This window comes from Podarcis liolepis (assembly GCF_965112155.1).
Source record: "Podarcis liolepis genome assembly, chromosome: 9".
Classification (NCBI taxonomy): domain Eukaryota; kingdom Metazoa; phylum Chordata; class Lepidosauria; order Squamata; family Lacertidae; genus Podarcis; species Podarcis liolepis.
The window spans coordinates 73,118,753-73,142,730 of record NC_139564.1 but is presented as its reverse complement, the minus strand read 5'-3'; the positions used below and the strand labels follow the sequence as shown (position 1 = coordinate 73,142,730).

The window sequence follows — 23,978 nt, the reverse complement described above, 5'->3', positions numbered from 1 at the left end:
GGTCTTACAGGAAAAGGCAAGGGGTGAGAAGGTGAAAAATGGCTTAGTCATGTATAATGAGATAAGAATCCAATGTCTTTGTTCAGACCAGGTCTCTCCATGGTTTTAAGTTTGGTGATGAGTTGCAATTCAGCAGCTTCTCTGAAGAGGGTCTTTTAAATCAGTTATTAGAACACTGCCCACTAATGGGGCTACACGGCCTAAAGCAGCCTCTTTTAAGTCAGGCAGTTGACTTATAAAATGATGGTGTTGAGGGTCATCGGGAGCATAAAAAGCTGGATATAATAGGGGGCATCTTTATAGGAGACTAGAGAGGAATTCCAAACCTGGGAGCTGCTAGAGAAGTCTGTGTAGTGACTGGGCTCCCATTTGATGTTGCTAGAAACTGTTTAGGAAGGCCGAGAAGGCTTCGAAAACAAGATCACCGGGGCAAGTGTCATAGGTGCATGCAGTGGTAATCAGAGTACAAAACTCAGTGCAAAACATTCAAAAGAAACATACTGGTAGCAGTATTACATTTTTAAATATATAAATTATTTTATTGGAATACAAAAAATATAAATATAATCAATACCATACAGTTTTGGATTAGGCATAGTGGAGGCTTCTACAAAACAAATACAGTTCCAAAGCAATAAGAGATCCCTTATTTCTTGATCGTCTGCACTGATTTTGCAGAGAAGCATTTACAGTATATGTAGGCAGAGGAGGACTGAAAGTGCAGCATAACACTACATTTGCAACAGCAACCAAGGTGTAAATTCCTACCCTTTGCATTCTTTTGCTTGTTCAAACAGAAATGTAATAAAAATCCACAGCTGGGTTAAAATCCGAGTCAGCCAATTCCAGCATACGAGATTTCCAAGCAAGGAAGTACACAGAATTTTTGTTTAAAATTAGGATTGTAGCCTAATTCCATAGACAAACTACAGCATGAAATCACAACAGGGTTAAGTCAGAGAAGTCTGACTGCTAGGAACAGGAGCCAAGTTTGGCCACATGAAGCCAGCCCCATTTTATGTGGTGGTAGGGACAGTCTCTTACTTTAAAGTGCTCCAAATTTAACAGCAGAAACTACATACCTGTATCACTTTTATACTAATTAATTGTCATGCATTATAGGAAGAATTTTGTTATTTAGTGATTGTATAATAATTCTTCCTATTTCACCCACAAAACTAATTCATGAGGAGACGAAGTGACTGTTTAAGCCAGTTTAAGTCTGTAGTGTTTGTATTTCAAAGATTCAAATGGCTAAAGGCAAGTAGCAAGATCATGTGCATCTAGACAAAAAATATTTCTGGCACCAGAAAAACATTATTGAGCTGTGGTATGGACAAAGATGAAAACCTTAAAAAAAGTGATGTTCTTTAACAGCTGACACAGTTGGGGAAACAACCAAGGGACCTGTCTTTTAGTCAAACATCTGAGGAGACGCAACAATCTAGACTCACCAGCACAGAATGCAGCCAATGCCATCTTGCAGGGTCTTGTGCTTCCAAGGACAAACAAGATGCATAGAGATGGAAAAGAGGAGCATGGCCCTGGATCTCTTGGGAAATGGCTCTCTCATCCCTTCCTTGAGTTCTACACAAGTGCACAATGCTATTAGTGGCAACATTTCCTTGAAGGCAATTGCAACTCACCAGCTTTTTCTAAAAGTGATGAGTAATCGTTCACTTACAGCAAAGTGCAGAATTTACAATTGATAATAATGGTTTTTATTCCACCTATAAGAAAACATTTCAGCAAACCTGCATTGCTTTGAAAGAAGACAACACGGTATTTACTAATACAGGGATTTTAATGGCACACAAACCAGACACAACTGCATTTTAATGAAAAGGTCTCCCTTGGGAGGTTGTGGACTCTCCTTCCTTGGAGGTTTTTAAGCAGAGGTTGGATGGCCATCTGTCATGGATGCTTTAGCTGAGATTCCTGCATTGCAGGGGGTTGGACTAGATGACCCTTGGGGTCCCTTCCAACTCTACAATTCTATGAAAGTCCAGAATTGGTGACCAGAAAGGGAAGGAGCAGCTTCAGACAGCAGGAAATGACAGCAGGGGTTATTCAGCTGTCAGTGTTCTTTGGAAATACAGGGCATAACACCTGAAGGCAATTTACAGAAGAAATTCTACGAGATACACAATGAACTGCATTGCAGAGGGTTTGACTAGATGACCCTCAGGGCCCCTTCCAACTCTACAATTCTATGATTCTATGAGCTGTAGTTAAGAAGGTGCTCAGCCCAAGGATCCCCTGAGAGCCAAGATGCAATCAAGGTCCCTTGGGTCAAGAAGCACTAATGCCTTATCTGTTCCAATAATCTGTAGGCAACCATGGAATATAAAGATTTGGCTTAATCTAGCAGAGATAGCAGCTTTCCTTCTGCCTTAGAATATACATGCACTTAATCAGTTTTTAATGATCATATTCAAGCAAATATGTCCAAAAAGCAAAAAACATCTTACCCAACTGAACATTTAGAATGTACAGTTACATATGAAACAAGGAAGATTGCCTTTAACACAAAAAATGCTTTCCTTGCCTACCAACAGGAGTGCTGTGTTTTTTAAATAATTTCTCAAAAACAAACAGATCAATTAATAATGAAAAAAAAAGGCTTATCACTGAATGAAACAAGAAAATTAGAAATCCTTATATGGCTCTTGAAACTAGCATGGCATGTCAATCAGTCAATTACTGTTATCAGCATGACATGTCAAGGATGTCATCTCTTCACTTTTCATGAAAAATTACCTTGTGGAAAGACACTGACAAGGTGAATTTTGCCTTATTCAAGCTGATCAATAAACTTCACCTTATCGGAGAACATACCTCTACAACAAGTACTCTTCAGCAGATGCAAAGCGGCAGAGCGACACATGGAAACCAACCAACTTTACTGGAAAACAGGACTGTCAAATAGCAAGACATCCAAGACATCTCTTGTTACAGGAGCACAGATGTATCAGTGGCATTAGCATCAAGGACACGAGTAATTTCATGAGGAAAACAGGCAGCAAAGTTTCATTAATGTGATTCTAACAACAGGAATTCCTAGACACTGGTGCTCAGTTGCTCAGGGGGAAGCAGGGCTCTTTTCTAAAAAGCCTCCCTCTCAGGATTACGCTTTCCTTATTCTTCTCCAAGAATGAACACATCTTAGAAAGACAGCATTCTATGTAGTCAGCCACCAGGGCTCCATTTTCATTCTAGGTAAGCACAGGGGACATTTTAGCTGCTAGTTTCTGCCCCACACACCCCAGGATTATCAAGTACAATTTTCTTCTCAGATGTTAGCACAGGAAGAAAAACAAGAAGCGGTCTTGTTGCACTACGTCTGTCATTCACATGCCAGTTTGCTATCAAAACTGGAGAGTCCAACGGCAAATGCCTGAAGGGCGCACAGGGGGTAGTTAAAGTCCAAGGTGAAGACATCTTCTGCCACACGGCCAAATTGCATTACAATGTAGTCAACTAGAGAAAGGGAGAAAGGGAAAGAAATCATAATCTAGCTGCATCATATGAATGGAATCATCACATTTATCCGTAGCAATTCCCTACCTGCTATTTGCCCAATCTGCACATATCAAACCCTGAGGCAGATATTGTTTCTCACAATTGGTTAGGGCCCACGCTTCCTTATTTTCAAGACACCATTCCTATATTTTTTAAGCCGAAAAGGAACCTTTTTGCCTCATAGCAGAATGACGGTCCTCCTCTTCCTGGCCATTATATCAAAGCTGACAGAACATCTTATCAGGCATCCTGAGGGCTAGACAACGGAGCAGGGCAGGCAGATGGTACACAAATGACTGGTATTGCATGCTTCAATTTGGTGCCCATCACCTCATGATGACCTCATGGAGCTGGCCATTATGTATGAGAGATCTGGAGAAGACAGGGTGAATCTCCCCCAGTATAGCTCTGCAGAAAGCCAGTGCTGCCTAGGTTCGTTAGCCTAATATTGGGCTGGTGAAGCCAGTTGCTAGGCCTCAGGATAAGAACACTTTCAGCTTAAGAACGGATCTCCAGAATGAATTAAGTTCATAACCAGAGGTACCACTGTAAAATTGGGGCCATTAATATTCTAGCATCTCCCCATTCTGTTCAAAGGTATTCAAGCAACAGATGATGGTAACAATGGCTTGCAGCCAATTAAAAGTGAAAGACTTTGATGAAAGGAGTGTGTAAGTTGGGTGAGCAACATCTGTTTTGGCATGTAAGACTTCTGGAAGAAAAACATTGGCACAAGAGAAAGGGCTTAGAGGGACGGGAGGGGCGCAGGTGCAGAGATCTACCTATTCAGCATGGCAGTGGTGCTAGCAAAAGGATTTTGGAAAGCAACATGTGACTTCTTGGATTTGTCTTCTCTCCACCAAACCCAGCAATCATTAGTGAAAGATTCTGGATGCATTCTCAGCCCTGAACCTTCTAACGTTCTGGACTGAGAGTCTAGCCCTCCAACTTCTGCTGTAGCTATTAATGTCATAAGACTTACGGTCATTTTCATGGACGATCTGGAAGTTCTTCACGGAGGCCTGGGTGACTCTCCCATGGAAGTTCAAGACATATGACTGGGTGTCATCATTCCATACTGGAGCTTTGTTGTGCAATTCAATTAGGTTCTCCATGTTTTTATTTTGCCATTTTGACAGCAAACTCTCATGCTCCTGTGCAACAGAATAAGCAAGAAAACAAGACCTCAGGTTTCCTTTCCCATCCCCTTTCCATCAGGCTTGGTCTGCAAAACTGCTGATAGCTCTTCAACTTCACAGTCCCGACTTCATTTTTTTTTTATTCCTACTCACCATCACAGGCACACATGCGAATGAAAATGGCAACATTTTCATTCTATTTCTCATTCAAATATAGAACAAACTCAATTTTCAATAAATTTAAATAGCTTTTCAAAACAAGTCTCTAAGCTCTCCTTGAAAAAAGTTACAAAGCAAAATGTGTAGCTGTCTTCTTATTCCTTCCCGTTCCCAAGGCTGTTATCCTTCCACTCCAACTGAGCTTATGTTTAGAAAATCTGAAGATCACTCTTTCTTGCATCACGTAAACAGAACATATAACTTGCGAACATGCTCTTATATACTGTGGCTACTCTCCCTCTTTCAGCTGAAGTGCTCTTCCACAGATGGGCAACAACACTCAAGATTCGACAGAGGCTATGACAACCTAGCTGAATATTATGGATTCAAGAATAAGCTACACACATGTCTCTACTACACTGTCAGAACTCTTAAGGGGAATAGTAGAATTCTTTTAAGTGAAAAGTGTCCTAAAGTGCCTAATATTCAGTTATTCAAAGGCATGCCTGTTGACTGCTCCTATCATCACTAAAATCTGAAACTCCATTTTCTCACTGTAGTGTGAATATGACCCAATTGGAAACTTGCATTTCGTGGCCTGATTTGAATCCGTTGATGATTGAGATTCATTCCTGGAATAATGACTGACATTTTCCTGGGTCCCTTGAATCCGAGCACGTTGGTTTCCTGTTGGAAAAAGGAGGTAGAAATTTTAGGAGGAGAAGACTGACCTTAAATATACAAATTTTATTGGATTAGAATGGTGTCTGGCAAATACACTGGCCATGCTTGCTTGGAAAAGGCAAACCAGTTCCCAACATCCCACTTCACTCTAGCATTGCCCAGAAAGAAACAAAGCAGGGTGGAGTGATGGGAGATGAAGGGGTAGGCTCAGTCCTCACTCCTAACAGTGTCCCCGAGTGCACACCATTATTTTTACCCACATGAGTGAAAATAGCTTGCCTATTTCTATTTCTGAACCAAGATTTAATGGGTTCACAAAAATGCAGGGAACATACAGCCGTGGAATTTTGTGTTGCCTTGGGGTCAGAAAACCAGCTGTTCTAGTTAAAAGCCAGGATCCTGCCACCATTTTGGCAGGCAAAAGTACTATTTTAACCTTACCCCTTTCCCACTGAAGTATCCAAGCCTAGCAGTGAATCTCAACACAGTAACTAGTCCAAAGATTTGCTCCAGTTCCTTATACTCCACAGCAAGTAGCTACTGTGTCTCACTCCCACTACTCACCTCTGCCTTCTGTGTGATCTTATCTACAGTGGTACCTCACAAGACGAATGCGTCGCAAGACGAAAAACGCGCAAGAGTTTTCAGTTTTTTGAGTCGTTCCGCAAGACGAATTTCTCTATGGGCTTGCTTCGCAAGACGAAACGTCTTGCGAGTTCTTGCGAGTTTGTTTCCTTTTTCTTAAAGCCGCTAAGCCGTAAATAGCCGCTAAGCCGCTAATAGCTGTGCTTCGCAAGACAAAAAAACCGCAAGATGAAGAGACTCACGGAACGGATTAATTTCGTCTTGCGAGGCACCACTGTACTTCGTTTTAGTAACTGGACCTGAGAATGGGCTAATTTCCTTCATGAGCTCTCATCACCCCACGGATGAGTTAATTGCAAGTGCAAGGTCAACTTTGTAGCAAAGTTTTTTTTTATTATCTTGAGCAGGTAAATTTTGAGGTCTGGGATTTGTGAAGGTAGAAGTTCATATAATTTTCATTAGTGATAATTGAAAAATAGTCTATTTATTCAGAACAGTTGTTAACAATGTAGATTTGGCAAGTTTGGCCCTCTTCCTCCTCTGAAGTTTTATGTGCTGGAGTCAAAGCTTATTGGTGAGTATTAACTTGGTTTCTTAAATGTATAGCGGCTTTTTATTACAGAAGTGCTGACCCTGTTAATGTTTAATTTTATTATTTTTTAACAGATTTGTCATATTATTTTTTCTGATGACCACTGGTGACCTTTGTGTTGAAATAGGCTTAGCACATGTTGAAATATACTGCATAAATCCTACCAGAGATGTATTATTGCAGTAATTGTAACTATGAAAATTACTTTATTATAATAAATAATTATGCATCTTTTTCTTAACTAATTTTGTGACAGGAGTGAGCCAGCAGTTAACCCCACTGAGCAAGTTGGAGTTAACTCTTTATTAGCAAAAACACAATCTGCACATGAGCGTCAGGCCTCATGAGGACAGCAACTCATCTCTGGCAGGCCTTGCCCCCATGAGGCAGCTGCTGAGACTGAAGGTCCTCCCCACAGCTGCCTAAGTTCTCTCCTCTTCAGGGTTTTCCCCAAGCAATCTTGAGATTGTGCCTGTGTGAAGCTAACTTCTCCTCCGCCCTCCCTCTTCATGCCTCTCCTAAGTTCTGGGAGATCGAGGAGGGAAGGGGAGCTCGTTGCAGAAGGAGGGAGAGACACTCATGTCTCTTCAGCAGCCAGACTCACCTCTGCCTCTTGGCCTCCCTTCTCTTCTGCTTCAGCTTCTGTCCAGTTCTGGACTTCTCTCTGCCACAGACTCCCCCTGCCCACAAAGCCCTGTCACCTCTTCAGCTTCCAAGACCTCCACCCAGTTCTCCCTATGACCACTCACTGTCATCCCACCACCATTCCCCAGCTGGTTCCTCCCATCATTCCTCTACATCCAACCAGTCTGTGATAGCTATGCCATATAGCCATCTTGCATGTAGAAAGGTAGATAAAATTGTTGCAACAAAGATTTATGAACAAAGCAATAAATGTTTCCTAGATTATCTGTGGGTGAAATACATTTTAGAATGCTTCAATTTTCAAACCAGTCAGGATTAAAGCCTAGACTAAGTCAAGGCTGCACCTTGCAGGTTCTCTTTGGTCCTTCCAATACAGGTTAGCATGAACAATTCTTCTCCCTCACTCTGCCCCCAGTAGTAAGTTACTTACGTAACAGATTGCAGCCAGCTCGTGCCGGGTGTGAGCTTTTTCCACCAGTCCCTGTGCTTTGACTGGACTAACCCCATGATCGTAAACAGTAAATTTAGTCCCCATTAGATTAGATCTAGGATTAGAGAATACAAGTGAGTTGGAAAATTTCCTTTCTCCTTAAAACACATCTGACATTTTATCATCCTCTTTCCCCAAAGCTTGCCTTAGTTTGCCCAGGAAATGAAAAAAACTATGCAACTCCACCACCACATTTTTCTGCGCTTTGGTCTTCGGTGCCCTTCTTCAGCTATATCATAGAACTGTAGAGTTGGAAAGGACTCCAAAGGTGATCTAGTCCAACCTGCTGCAATGCATGAATCTTAACCAAAGCATCCCTGGCCATCCAACCTCTGCTTAAAAACCTCCAAGGAAGGAGAGTCCACAACCTCCCGAGTTGGGCCAGTTCACTGTTTAACAGCTCTTACCATCATAAAGTTATTCCTAGTGTTTAGTCAGAATCTCCTTTCTTGCAACTTGAAGCCATTGGTTTGGGTCCTAGCCTCCAAGACCAGTGGTGTCTGGCCCCCATGGGAACCAGCCACCACTGGGGGATCTTTTGGCCCTCTGGATGTTGCTGTTGGACTACAACTCCCATCATCCTTGACTACAACATCTGCAGGGTCACATCAACCTGGACTCCCAACGTTCAAGGGTGATGGGATTTATAGCCCGGCAATGACTGAAGGGTTGCACGTTACCCACCCCTGACATACATGAACATACGTAATTGATCCGTCTAGCCCAGTATTGCCTAAGCACCAGGTTATGATTCTCACCATACAAGGAATTATGCCACAAAAAGCCATAACAGAGAAAGTCACACAACACAGGAAAATCACAAAAGTATCCAGCCTACATTGGGATCAGCTGAGGTTTTTTGTTGTGGAAGCAAGATACAAAACATGTCATAGCAAGCCCCCACCACCTCACTGAACATCGAGGAAGGGGCCATAGCTCTCAGTGACAAAGCTTTTCATATGGAAGATTCTAGGTTCAATCCCAGGCATCTCAAGTTCAAACAGATCTTAAGTAGCAAGGATGAAAAAGGCCTGACCTTGGAGAGCTGCTACTAGTTAATATGAACACTACGGTGGAAAAAAGAATTATCTGGGACGCAAGTAAGGCCGTGATGAGGGGGTTCCTGATACAACAGAATACTATAAAGAAAAGGAAACAAAATGAAAGGAAGGACAAAATTCTGGAAAGAATTAAAGAGTTAGAGAAGAAGCTAAGATCTAATCCGAAGTCCCAGCCGATTCTGCGAGAAATTAAACTTCATCAAGCGCAATATTCTAAACTGATAAATCAGGAAATAGAATGGAAGATTAAAATAATGAAACAAAAAACTTTTGAATCGGCTAATAAATGTGGAAAACTGCTAGCTTGGCAGTTGAAGAGGAGACAAAAATTAAATACAATAACAAGTTTAGAGATTGAAGGAAGAAGTATCCAGAACCCCGGAGAGATTAGAAAGAGTTTCCAGAAATATTTCAAAAATTATATACTCAAAGGCCACAAGACGAAATAGAGATGAAACGATTTTTGGAGAAAAATGGACTAACAAAGCTGTCAGAAGAAAACAGAACAATTCTGAATGGCAAAATAACACAACAAGAGATTGAGCAGGCCATCCAGAATATGAAACAGGGCAAATCGCCAGGGCCAGATGGGCTGACCTCCAAGTATTATAAGACACTGAAAGACTACCTGATACAACCACTGATGGAGGTCAGCAACGAAATTATGGAGGGGAAGAAGGCGCCGGAATCGTGGAAGGAAGCCTTTATTACGTTGATACCAAAGTCGGAAATTGAAAAGACACAATTTAAGAACTACCGTCCCATCTCCCTTTTAAATGTGGATTACAAAATATTTGCAGATGTTCTGGCAAGTAGATTCAAGAAAGTTTTAAGTGAAGTAATTCACAAAGACCAGGCAGGCTTTCTCCCAGGCAGACATATGTCTGCTAATACAAGGAACATCATAGACATACTGGAACTTTTGCAAACAGACATAAATACTAAAGCAGTTTTAATCTTCATAGATGCGGAGAAGGCCTTTGACAACATATCCTGGAAATTTATGAAGGGGAATTTAAAGGAAATGGGAGTGGGTTTGGGGTTCGAGAATGGGATTGACGCAATATACTCAGAACAAAAGGCCAAATTGATAGTTAACAATGTGGTTACAGAAGAGTTTAAAATTGAAAAAGGTACACGACAAGGCTGCCCGATTTCCCCGCTACTATTTATTTCGGTTCTGGAAGTGCTCTTGAATATGATTAGAGGGGACGGGCTGGTGGAAGGGATCCAGGTTGGAGGGAAACAATACAAACTCAAAGCGTTTGCAGATGACCTAGTTTTGACACTACAGGAGCCAGAATCTAGTACGAAAAGAGTACTACAACTGATTCAGGATTTTGGTTGAGTGGCGGGATTCAAACTAAATAAACAAAAAACTAAGGTCTTGGGAAAAAACCTGACAGATACTGAGTCGGGACGGTTTCAGAGAGAGACAGAATTAACTGTGGTTAAGAAAGTGAAATACCTAGGGGTAAACATAACAGCAAAAAACTTGAGTCTATTCAAAGATAATTATGAGAAATGCTGGTTGGAAATTAAGAGAGACTTGGACAGTTGGTCAAAATTAAAACTTTCATTGTTAGGCCGAATAGCTGCCATCAAGATGAATGTATTGCCAAAAATGTTATTTTTGTTTCAGACTTTGCAGATTGTAGACAAGACGGAGTGCTTCCGGAAGTGGTAGAAAGATATTTCTAAATTTGTCTGGCAGGGCAAAAAGCCCAGAATTAAGTTTAAGATACTAACGGATGCGAAAGAAAGAGGGGGCTTTGCCCTGCCAGACTTAAAATTGTACTATGAAGCCGCAGCTTTCTGCTGGCTAAAAGACTGGCTACTTCTTGAGGACACGGATGTATTGGATCTGGAAGGTTTTAACAATGCTTTTGGATGGCATGCATATTTATGGTATGATAAGGTTAAGATCAATAAGGCCTTTAAGAACCATATTGTCAGGAAAGCATTATTTAATGTCTGGACAAGATACAAAGACTTATTGGAGAACAAAACTCCGAGGTGGCTGTCACCCTTGGAGGCCAAGGCCCCAAAAAGAGCCAATATGGAGGCCAATTGGCCAAAGTATTGGGAGATACTAGAAAGAGATGGAGAAAATTGGAAATTGCAGAGTTTAGAGAAAATAAAAGACAAAGTGCGAGACTGGCTACACTATGCTCAGATTAAAGAAATATTCAAGAATGATAAAAAGTTAGGATTCCAGGCGGAGAAGTCGAAGTTGGAAACAGAACTGTTAGAACCTAAGACTAAAGTACTTTCAAAAATGTATAATTTGCTGCTGAAATGGAACACACAAGACGAAATGGTCAAATCGGCAATGATAAAGTGGGCACAGGATGTTGGGCATAATATTATGTTTGAAGATTGGGAAAGGTTGTGGACCACTGGGCTGAACTTCACTGCATGTAATGCTCTGAAGGAAAATGTAATGAAAATGATATACAGGTGGTACATGACCCCAGTTAAATTGGCTAAGATATACCATTCGTCTGATAATAAATGTTGGAAATGCAAGGAAAATGAAGGAACATTCTTTCACCTCTGGTGGACTTGCCCTAGAGTGAAGGCCTTCTGGGAGATGATATATAACGAATTAAAAAAGGTGTTTAAGTATACCTTTACCAAAAAACCAGAGGCCTTCCTCTTGGGCATTGTCGGCCAGAATGTGTTAAAGAAGGACAGAACATTTTTTATGTATGCAACAACGGCAGCAAGGATATTGATCGCTAAGAATTGGAAGACTCAAGAGCTACCCACCCTGGAAGAATGGCAGATGCAGCTGATGGACTATATGCAACTAGCTGAGATGACCGGCAGAATCCGAGATCTGGGAGAAGAGAGAGTTGAAGAAGACTGGAAGAAATTTAAGATTTATTTACAAAAATATTGTAATTTGGCTGAATGTTGATAGGGATGCCAGAACAGAAATAACTGTCTATCACTAAACTAGACTTAAGTTTAACCATACTTTAATGACTGAATCCAAAGACTATGAACAAAATGATAATTTGCTTGAAAATAATTTTATAACGATGCAAGTGTGTGGGGGAGGTGTGAGGGAGTCCAAAGTGATGATGAAAAGATGTCAAATAATTAATGTTATTTCATTGAATATGTTTTTTTTATTGTAAAACCTTAATAAATATATATTGAAAAAAAAAATAAAGTAGACAGTACGGGGCGAGATGAACACAGTATAAGTCACATCACTTTGAGAGTCTCACCTGAGTTTTCCAATAAAGCTTTCTCCTTCCCTGGACAGATCTGTTGGATCAATTGAAATGAGGTAATTCGATGTTTTGCTCTTTTTCCTTTTTCTCCCCGCAAGAAGGAATATCTAGACATATAAACATTTTAAAGAAGGTCAGGAGTGAAGGGAGAGAGAATATTTCAAGAGAGCATAGTAATGATGCATTTTAAAGCAATTTCTCTAGAGCACCACTTCTCACATGGTGGGCCATGCCCTAGTTTGAGATGGGCTTGGCAGTCCCCAGCCTCCGTCTACCTACCCACTCCTTCCTTCAGGAAGGCTGGGCATGTACCCTCGTACAAGCTGGCTTTCTCCTCTGTCCTCTTCCCACTGCAACTGAACTAGATGAAGAGGAGGAGGAGGCAGCTGAAGAGGGAGAAGTTGAAATGAGTGGAAGGGGGAAAGGAGACAATGGAGGCGAAGGACAGCAAGTGGCCAGATTAGACTCATCAAGCATCCTTACCAATCACACAGCTCCCACCAGCCTCAGCTGCTGCTTGCTTCTGTTAGCCCAGCCCTGAGGTCATTATGGAGGAGGACAAGCCACAATCCCTTGTCATCTCCTCTTCATATTGCCTGCTGCTCCTGCAGAATTCACCATTACTGAAAATTTGTGCTACGGGGGAACAGAAGTAGATGTTCTGCTGAATCACATGACTGGTGCCACTGGTGATGGAAATGTTAGTAATACTGATGTTGGGGAACATGCTGTTTCTAGTGGTTCCTTAAGCCAGCTGCTGTTGAAAAACCTTCAGGAGGACTGTTCCAGCAGCGGCTGAGGGAAATGGTGAAGAGGACAATGAAGAGAAGATAGTGAGGGATCGTGGATTGTCCTGCTCCATGCTGGATGTCAGGCAGGTTGCAGCTACCCTGTTGATGAAAATCCTCCTTGTTCTTCGGCTCAAGGAACTACACAAGCAAAGGCAGCTAGCTAGGATTTGGATCAACAAGGGAAGTGACTCAGTCACGGAGTCCAGGAACTGGTGGAGGCCTTGGCCTGTCTACCTGGAGGGGGGGATGATAACAGCTGCTGGTAACCTAGCCTGGAGTGCTCTGACAGCAGGAAGGGCTTCCACATAAAAGAATAGCTTGGGCTGAGTTCTTCCTCTCTTCACTTGGCTGGTTGTAGTGCCAATGTAGATGCAAAGCAGTCAGCAGCTTAAGTCCTTTGGGTTTTGTTTCTAAAAAACACCACCCACCTACTTCCTGAAGTTGTCAGCACAATACACTATTCACTGGACTTTTCTTAAAAAAACCTGAAACTACCTAAAGAACCAAGCCACACAATGGAGAAGAACCGTGGTGGAATTTTCAGTGTTGTGTTAAAACGAACTGATGCAAGGGGTCCACCATTTGGTAGGGTGAGGCGGCTGATCTGGGGTGTCATAGAAGGTAGCATATGGTTGGTTTAATTCATTTTTCGTGTACTTTTACTGCCAGGGAGAGAGAAACAGGTTCCGTAAAGAACACAGAATCTGGGGATCATAAAACTCACACCACCATTTTGTGATTGGCTCTGTCCCCACCAGCTGCCTTTTTGTAACAGCCCTCTCCAGTGGACCCTGGAGGTACAAAGACTGAGAGCCCCTGGTTTAATGCGAACCAAACTAACATAAGTTATGAGAGAAAATAAAAAAATTCCTTCATTTTGACTATGGCAGACCAACACGGCTACCTATCTGTAATAAGTTATGAGAGGTGTGCAATGTATGCCAGCAGCAGAACTTTGAAAACTTGTTACTGCTGCTAACTAGAAATCTATTTATTATTTTTTATTGTTACGATAGGTCTGTGTTAGCATTGTTGATCACTATTTATTAACAGGGAATTTGTTATTTGTTTCTTGAAGGATATACAGTGGTACCTGTCCAGTGAAAATCATGCTAACAGACAAGCTTGCTACTGAGATTCTGAGAAGTGTTGACAAGTGTCATGTTCAGTTGATGAATTTATTTCAGCTAGGAAATAAGCTCTCTGGACCTTGATTTCTTTCAGTATGTTTCATATGTATGTGCACTTAAATACAAAGGTGTGTGCTTTTTTTGTAATGTTTTATCACTTTTGTTGATCATTTAGATAGCATTTATAAACAGTATTTGGATGGTTGCCCTAGGACTGCAGAACCAGATGGAGGCACACACTGCCACTAGACAAGGCGCTGCGAGCCACTGGGAAGCCGTGCCCTCAGTCTTGCAGGGAGATCATGAGGGCATGGAGACCAGCTTGGCCCTATCAGCTGGCTACTGAAGGAGCATTTGCTCCCATGTTTGCTGCCCACTTCCCTCTCATTCCCTTTGCCCCTTTTAAAAATTGTGTCTATTAAATTGTGAGCCTTCATGCAGGGACTCTCTTAACTTTCTAATGCATAAGTGTTGAGAACAATTTAGGTCCTTTGTAAGCAATACAGAAAACAAAATTAAAAATAAATATACCGTACACTCTGTATGGCTTTAATTCTTGCAGGGGGGAGGTTGAACTTTTTTGGTTTTACAGTACATCCAATACATTCACTACAACATTATTTGGTTAAACACAGTACCTTTCTGTTGTCATCCCGCTCTAGGTGCATGTAGTAAGTAGGAAAGAGGCCTCGATCCATTCCCTTCTTATCTCTAGTAATTCGACATTTCACGGTAATACCACGAGGAGCTGGGCGTAGTACAAACTCCTCCAGGTTTCCCACTTCTCCCAGCTCTGCATCTGTCTGAGAAAGTGCCACGCAGGAAGCACCCGTTTCCTGTAAGATAAAACAAGGTCAGGTCAGAGTGCTCCCACAACACACAAATTTAAGGAGAATAAAGGTATATTGTCTAGTACTGGGACAGTCAACAAGGTACCTTCCAGAATTTATAATGGTTCAACATGGGAACCGGAGCAGAGGAGGAAAGTGCAAGACTTGTAATAATAACAACTTCAGGAGTAAACATAAGAGCAATAATGATAATGGCATTCAAGATAAAGTAAAGTCTCCAGTTAAGTCTCCTTTTAAAACACGAGGGTAAGGAGTCTGGGGGAAGACTTCACAGGTTGAATCTGGCAATGTTGGTGCTGATGCAGACTCTAGCAGTCACAAGCTTTCTTTTTTACATTTTTCACTGGGAGAATAGACTGCATACCGTAGCAGACTTCTGGCTGTTTGCAGAAGCAGGCCTCTGAGATTCTAAACAGGGCGAAGGAGATCCTGACTGTTCCTTGGTTTCTTCTTCCTCGGTGTCTTCCTCATCAAAATTCATACTGCCAGAGATACCTATCAAAATGCCAGAACAAAATGTTAATGTAAAAGGAACCATGTAGCAGATATATCTCCCACTATTGTCCCTAAATTTAAATTGCAATAGGTTCATCATATATGAAATAGCAACATGACTAATCCATCCCAAACTTCCCTAATTAATTTGTAACACCTTCCAACTTATTTTTCCAGACAGGCTATGAGTCAGTAACAATTTAACTCCATAATTCTCTAATCATCTATATGCAGTATTTTTATTTGCTACACAGTCCACTTCCTCCATAAAATATGAGAAAGATCTTAGGGGTTTTAGCAGACCACAAGTGAAACATGAGTCATCAGCATAGCATGGCAGCTAAAAAGATGAATGTAATTTCAGGATGTATCAACAGGTCACAAGACAGAATCTTTCTTCTGCTTTGGTCAGTCCTGGCCTCAGAATAGCACATCCAGTTCTGAGAGGCCTGGAGACCAAGTTGTGTGGGGGTGGGGAGGAGTCAAGTATGTTTAGTCTGGAAAAGAGACAATTAAGAGGCAATGTGATGGTCATCTTCAAATACTTGAAAGGCTGTCACATACAGTAGATGGAATAAATTTTGCTGTTCCAGAATGTTCAAATTACAAATAAGAGGTTTTTACATATGCCTCAGAAAGAACTTACTGTTGGTAAAAACCCCTTTTTCTAAATTGGCATTTAAAAAAAATCGACAGTAAAAAATATTACATTATGAGGCAAACAAACCCACTTACTACCAATCTTTTCCATAATGAGAAAGTAAAATAAGTGGGAGAAAGTGGAGAAGTGGGCTGGGGAGCGTTTTAGAATAAATTTTCAGAATTTGAATACAAAATGGCAACTATTCTGCTGGAGCCATAAACTGAAAATAAATACAGTAGTCACACATTCATCTTCTCCCTGCCCAACATTCTAACACACTTTCATTGTCAATGAATTGTTTAACCCTTCTATTTCCATCATGGTTCATGCAATTTTTTAAGGAAGTTTTGGTAATTTTGGAAGTTAGGGTATGGAAGGAACCTAAGCATGCAGCAGATATAGGTAGGCATCATCAGCAGAAGAGCAGCCTGAAGGAGATGCTGTGGGGAGAGAAGCAACCCGTCATTGCATAACTGTTCCTTACACTGTAAGTACCTACTGCATTTTGTGTGTAATTTAAAAAACCTTTTGCCTTGCTCCTTACAACATCTTAAATGTGCATGGATTTATGTATTTGCTTGATACAATATAATTATTTATTTGTTATTATTTATTAAATTTGTGCACCACTCTTCACCCAAAGATCACAGGGTGCTTCACAACATAAATAATAAACTCTCACCTCTCTGGGGAAAAAAGTCATTTGTGCTAAACCATACCCTGGGCTTAGTGTTCATGAACCAGCTCTTTAGATCAATTTCTTACCTCGTTTCTGCAGAATGTCTTGCAGATTCACATTGGAAGCTTTATCTATTGTACTTTCCTCAGTCTTTTTTGGCTCACTGTCATCTTCTGTTGAGGATGATCCAAGTGAAATTATCTGGAGTTTAGGCCCCAACTCCTGAATCCCTGGTTTCAGGAAGATAGCTGGACCATCAAAGCCTACAGACCAGGGTGAAATGCATTGTTGAAGCATGTGGTGTACAGTTATTTTCTAATTACACAAGTAGTCTAGATGCCATTATGGAAGCATACTGGAGTATTCTAGATGCAAGCAAGAAAAAACATGATGGATAACCAAAATTGTGGTTTGCCAAGTGGTCATTTGTTTAGTTCTGCAGCTAAACTCAGAATTTTTCCAGAGGAAGACAAGAGTTTAGTTGGGCAGCCCACGCCTACAGGGCACACTCAAAAGGATGTGGCTCCTATCTTGCCAACCATTTCTGAAGGACAGCAGCAAGAGGAAGCAGCAGTAGAGCAAGAGCAGGATGACAGGACCTGCAGCGGGCAAGGAAGGTGGGTTGGGCAACTGCACGCACTATCACTTTAAAGAACCACAGTGATGCGTAAGCAGCCTTTTGTGTATGTGTGGCCTCTGCACAACCCTACATATGACAGGCTGAGTAACCAGGGAAGTGAGAAAGGTGCTCCAAAAGGCCACAGAGAAGAAGAAGAAGAAGAAGAGTTTGGATTTGATATCCCGCCTTTCACTCCCTTTAAGGAGTCTCAAAGCGGCTAACAATCTCCTTTCCCTTCCTCCCCCACAACAAACACTCTGTGAGGTGAGTGGGGCTGAGAGACTTCAAAGAAATGTGACTGGCCCAAGGTCACCCAGCAGCTACATGTGGAGGAGCAGAGACGCGAACCCGGTTCCCCAGATTACGAGTCTATCGCTCTTAACCACTACACCACCCTGGCTCCCAAGCTCATTGCAACCTGTCTGAAACAGGTCTCCACCTATGCTTAAACATCAACCCTGTAGTGCTGAGGCCTTCAATCAGACAGTGATGCAGGAAGAGTTCTACCCAGAGAATTCCCTGAGAAAAAGCTGTGGAAAACATGACTTCCCTTGAGTATGTGCGCACAACCAAAGGCACTAGGAGTTGAGTCAGTTCAGAGTAGAGCTCATGGTTGATGAAATCTAGCAGGGAAGGATCTGGAGGGAGACTGGAAACCAATTCCTAGGACCTTCATAGCAGAGAAATAGCCATGATTTTTCTTACAGCTTGCAGTCCTGCCCACACAGAAGGCAAGGGTTTGCCAGATATCCAAGGACATCTCCAACAGCAGTTCAACTGTAGCACACAAAGTTCACTCGTCCTTCTTACAGGTGTGATGGCAATAAGGAAAGCTACCTTATAAGTTGGCAAATAGGGGTTGAGCCATTAAGAGAGCAAGGCCTCCCAACAGGCTTCAAATTTTCAGGGGATCATAAAGAAACGGGGTGGGTGTGTAGAAGTTTAAAAAAATGCTTCAGAAAACATATAATCGACAAGCAGCGCCTGTTCCTGGAGGTTGCCAAACATTGTGTATCCCAAGGGTGAAGCATGACGCAGACCACCCGGGGGCAGGTACCCACTTGTGAGAACAAGCAACTGGGCAATAACGTCTGCCACAGAATTGATGGTAGCAAGATGCGCCACCATCAGAACTATGCATCCGAGCATGCACCCATTTCACAAATGCAGTGTGAGGGCTGCAAGGTCCTCAACCTTGTACTATCTTCTATATACCGGTAGATGAAGACAAAGGGTACCCATATTGTTGGTGACCACCTGAACAGCCTGACCATGAAGGAGAACTCAAAATAATTGAAAGTCTTCAATGTCATTGAGCAGATGAACTTAATGTGAGACAACATTGTGATGCAGCAACAAAAAGGGCTAATTCAATTGTATAAAGTTAAAGGTAAAGGGACCCCTGACCATTAGGTCCAGTCGTGGCCAACTCTGGGGTTGCGATGCTCATCTCGCTTTATTGGCTGAGGGAGCCAGTGGACAGCTTCCAGGTCATGTGGCCAGAATGACTAAGCTGCTTCTGGCGAACCAGAGCATCACATGGAAACGCCGTTTACGGAAGGAGCAGTACCTATTTATCTACTTGCACTTTGACGTGCTTTCGAACTGCTAAGTTGGCAGGAGCAGGGACCGAGCAATGGGAGCTCACCCCGTCGCAGGGATTCGAACCGCCAACCTTCTGATCGGCAAGTCCTAGCCTCTGTGGTTTAACCCACAGCGCCACCCACGTCCCTAATTCAATTGTAGGTTGCATCAAAAGTAGTATAGTGTCGTGATGAAGGGCAGCAATAGTCTAGCCCTATTCTGCCTTGATCAGACCACACCTAGAGAACTGTGTCTAGTTCTGGGCACCAGCATCTAAGGAGGATATTGACAAGCTGGAACATGTGCAGAGTCAGGTGAACAAGATGATCAAGGGTCTGGAAACGAAGCCTTATGAGGAACAGTTGAAGGAGCAATGACTGGATAAGAGCGATCCATATGCTGTGTTATAGAAATATAAACTATATTTAATAGCCTCGGCCCAATATACCTGAAGAAGCGTCTCCACCCCCATCATTCAGCCTGGACACTGAGGTCCAGCTCCGAGGGTCTTTTGTCAGTTCCCTCACTGCAAGAAGTGAGGTTACAGAGAACCAGGTAGAGGGCCTTCTAGGTGGTGGTGCCCGCCATGTGGAACACCCTCCAATCAGATGTCAAGTAGATAAATAACTATACAACTTTTAGAAGACATCTGAAGGCAGCCCTGTTTAGGGAAGTTTTTAATGTTTTAAGTTTTATTCTGTTTAATATTCTGTTGGGACCCACCCAGAGTGGCTGGGGAAACCCAGCCAGATGGGTGGGGTATAAATACATTATTATTATTATTATTATTATTATTATTATTATTATTATTATTATTATTATTATTTTCCCCTCCCTAAATATCACCTTGCCCTACAGTGTAAATAACTTGCCTATATATGTCTCTTACCTGACTACACTCATAACCATGTGTCCAGTGTGATGTCCATGATGCACACTGGTACGATCTACTATATGTTCCTCTACCCCCTTCTGTTGTCTTGTCTGTCAACAGAGAAGCATTATCTATAGCATATAAGTAGTAAGGGGAAGAAGAATCATTCATCAACTGTTATCATATTTGTATACTTTGATTACAAAAATTATTGATTCTACATTCAATTATTCTATGGAAAACATGGACACAACAGCAAATAATGGCTGGTGTTTGTATAACTTAATTTCAGCCATACTGTTTGAAGTAAAAAAAAAAAAAATTGACACAGAACACCAATGATGATGCCCCATTTTGAATAGTGGTACCTTGGTTTAAGAACAGCTTAGTTTATGAACAACTTGGATTAAGAACACTGCAAACCCAGAAGTAGGTGTTTTGGTTTGTGAACTTTGCCTTGGAATAAGAACATGTTCCGCTTACTGATGAGTGTGTTCCATTTGTAAATTGAGTCCCCCGCTGCTATGGGAAAGCACGCCTTGGTTTAAGAACGGATTTCCGGAACGGATTAAGTTCGTAAACCAAGGTACCACTGTATACAATTGGAATTCCTCACATAACACCTGCTGTAAACTCCAGGGAGAGTTGCATTTTGTATAGCAGCTTAGTTTGTTTCAACATGCCTGTTTCAACCGTGACAAATAGTTAGCTATACATTTTGCTACAGTATGGACGAGCACATCTGTAAATACAATACTTAATATTTTAGAGTGCCAACTTCTCATGAATTTGATAGTGCTTATTTCAGGGGATTACTGAAAGTAAAAGAACGTTTAATAATTACAAAGACTTCACTCACCTTGGAGGTGAACATCACTGCAAACAGGCACATGGGGTCCTACTAAAGGGCTCTGCTCCTCAGACCCTTTGAGCTTCACCTTATGCAACTTTGCTTCTGGATTTGGCTGCACCATCAAGGGTTCAAGACGCTTCTTCCTCTGTTTCTTTTCCAGAAGAGCTCTCTGTCAAGGAATACACTCATTTATTAGCCTCAGCAATAGATCTTAGGAATTCCTGCAATGTTATATGTAATGCCCAATGCAGTACTTTAAAGTACTTTTGACTGATCATGCAAGTTTAAACAAACAAATTTCATCTGGGGCTATAAATTATTTAATTTACAAACAGCCATATAATAAAGTCTTTTGACTAATGATGCAAGTTTAAACAAACATTTTACTCTACCTTACCCTGCTCAAATTATCTGAATTTACAAAAATAAAGACATGGTGTAACTAGATGAGCTTGTTGCAAGATCCAAATTCATGAGATAATCAATTACTCATTTTCACTACTACAATACCTGTCAGGCACTGCCTTGTGGTTTTGATTACCTGGTTCTCCAGTTTCAGCTGACGAAGTTTCAAAGCTTCATCCTCAAAGCCACTGAGAAAGATGAGAAATGAAGTATTAGCATTTCTGTTCATGCAGTAATGTGGTTGTAACAAATAGTTCAGGAAAAAGAGTCAAAATCTGACAACATATGCAGCATATATATAAGATTTTTGACTGATTAATTATGTTTCTAAGTCCACCCTTCATCAGGGTTTGAGCACCAGCAGCAAATATAAAATACAGTAATTAGTGTACAAACCTCAACAGTATTAGATCAAATTTCATCTTAGCCACGACCTTACTTAAGCCACTTTCCTTCTGCTCCCCAACCCCACATTCAATATGGAGATGACATTAACCTACCCTGTAAGATTGCAAAGCACGTGCTTAAAAATATTAAGAATTATTAAGAATATTAAGAATTATTCTTATTCTTTTAATGTTTCTCCAGAAACAAACACAAACAATATTAATGCAAATGTAGGATGAACAACCCAAGTTTTTGTTCTAGTATCTAAGACCTAATGTTTTCACCATTATGCACAACTTTTGAAATTCTGGTTTTCATTGAAGCTTTTACATAACACATAGAACAGAACAAACAATACAAACAGGATACAGCGATACCATACTTGCATGGCAAATAAATATACTACAACCAAATAATACTATCTCAGGTGAGTTGCTTAAATTCTAGAACAGAGCGATTTGATGCAACCAATAGAGGTTGCATCAAATTACCACCTGTGTTTACATAAGAAAGCATCCAAATTATATCAAATTTACTGCTTTCAGCAAACCCCTAAGCACTCAATTTCTGTCAACATAAAGCAGTGCCCATAAACCCTAAGTCACAGAGCTGCCCCAGGAAAATACAGTGGTCAATGGTTTCAAAAGCCACAGGAAAGCATGCAGAATGGTCACACTCCTCCATCCCATTCCCAACAAAAGTTTCAGTGCCATGACCACACCTGAAGACAGACTGAAACTTCTCCAATCACTTTCCTATAAGCATGCCTGCAGCCTGCGTGCCACCAGCCTTGCCAGCACCTTTCCCAAGAAAATGATATTTGCAACTTGGTGACAGTTGTTCAGCACTTCTGGGTCTAGGGAGGGCTGCTTGAGGAGAAGGCACATCCCTGCCTCCTTCAAGGCACCTCCCCCACTCTTCCACAATGATACATTAATCACTTCCTGGATCCATCCAGTCATTCCCTCTCAGCTAGATCCAAAGGGAGTGAGCAAGCAACCAACCAGCCAAACTCCTTCAAGCAGCTTATGCACATCCTGAGGCCATAACAACTGAAACAGATCCATTACAGCTGCACTAGAAATTGCTCTGGACATCTATTAGAACAAGCCTAACTGTGGCATCTAAATTCTGTCTGATCTGTGGGATTCTAGCCTTGAAATGCCGGGCAAAACTGTCACAGCATGCCTTTGAGAGTGCGAAAGCCCATTCACTACAGAAAACAGCATTGCTATCACCACATGTATGGGAGAAAATGAGCCAAAAAGAGGTACACTGTTAGGTCAATGGTTAAAGCTGCTCCCAGGCAGCAACAACCAAGAAGAATCTAGCCTGATCCCACATTTATATTTCTATCCTGAATTCTGGTGTTTGATCCCATCCAGGCACAGCAGAATGTTGGAAACTGGGATTATACAAAGAGAAAATTAGGTTACACATGAGGCAAAGTGAGGCCTCTGGCAGCAAGACCTTCAGGGCAGCAGATCACAATGTAGATCTTTATTCCTTCGTGTTCCTAATGTGAATTAGTAGGGGAGCACCATTTTGTGTTTCACCTCAAATGCCAAAATGTATTGGGCCAGCCCTGGTTAGGGCTTCAAGCAAGGGCTTGTCTACACATGGGTGTAGCCAGGAGGGTGCAGGGGGGCAGTTACCCCCCCTAAATCAAGCAAATAAATAAAAATAGTTAACTGACCAAATGTGTCACAGATAACTGGGTTCTGCCCCCCCCAACAATGCCTGCCCCTCTAAAATTAATCCTGGCTACCCCCATGTGTCCACCCCTCGGCTTAAGGGGGGCTGTGAACCCTGCTTGCGCCTCCCCTAACTCCCCCTCGTCCTCGCCCCTTCTCCTTCTCTTGCCGCACACTTCCCACTCCTTAAATCTGGAAATTCCCCGTGCAATTGATGCAGCTCCCCTGTTCGGATTTTCAAAGCACGGGGGATCTCCGCGTTTCGCTGAAAGAGGGGGGATCGGAGGCTGCGCGGAGGGGGGACGGCTGGGCCGGACGCTTTTAACTTCCCGAGCGACCAGTTGCGCGCTGAGTTAGCGGCGCACGTTTTCATTTTCGAGGCTTACTTACTTTCGCTGAAAAATAAAATAACGCCTCGTGATGTTTACGTACCCTCCCCAAATCCTTATGGGGAACAACCACCCCACCCATTCAGAGACTTCCCCTTAAATCTAACAAATAGGTGCCAAAAAGCGGAGGGGGCGCAGTCAGGGCGGGCGGCGCTGAAGCAGCCGGGGGGTCAAGCCCGACCCTGGGGGACGGGGGGGGGGAGCGAGGCCGACGCCTGAGCCGGCCGCCTCCCCTCCGGGATACGTGGCGAGGAGGGCGGAGGGTGGCAGCAAGGGCGGCCGCCTTACCTGGCCCCAGCGCTGGGGCAAATCAGCCCGCTGCCGCTCGCCATCCTGTCATCACCATGGGAACCCCAAGAGGTGAGGCCGCCGCCGCCGCCAGAGCTCCCCAGCAACCGCCCTCCTTCCTTAGCAACCGAGCGCGGCACTGAAGCTTCGCGCCATTGGGCGAGGACCCCGAGT

General features: G+C 42.3%; 1 protein-coding gene across 1 annotated transcript; it reads right to left on the bottom strand.

Annotated features, from left to right (window-relative positions):
* Positions 1–512: 512 nt before the first annotated feature.
* TULP3 (TUB like protein 3) lies at positions 513–23,978 on the bottom strand. The gene is made up of 11 exons (XM_083460552.1): positions 23,805–23,978; positions 21,183–21,234; positions 20,648–20,810; positions 16,798–16,974; positions 15,259–15,389; positions 14,682–14,879; positions 12,117–12,229; positions 7,757–7,871; positions 5,409–5,507; positions 4,505–4,676; positions 513–3,480 (listed from the first exon to the last, which is right to left on the bottom strand). Exons 1-11 carry the CDS (start codon positions 23,846–23,848, stop codon positions 3,347–3,349), a joined length of 1,398 nt encoding a protein of 465 aa, XP_083316678.1. The 5' UTR covers positions 23,849–23,978; the 3' UTR covers positions 513–3,346.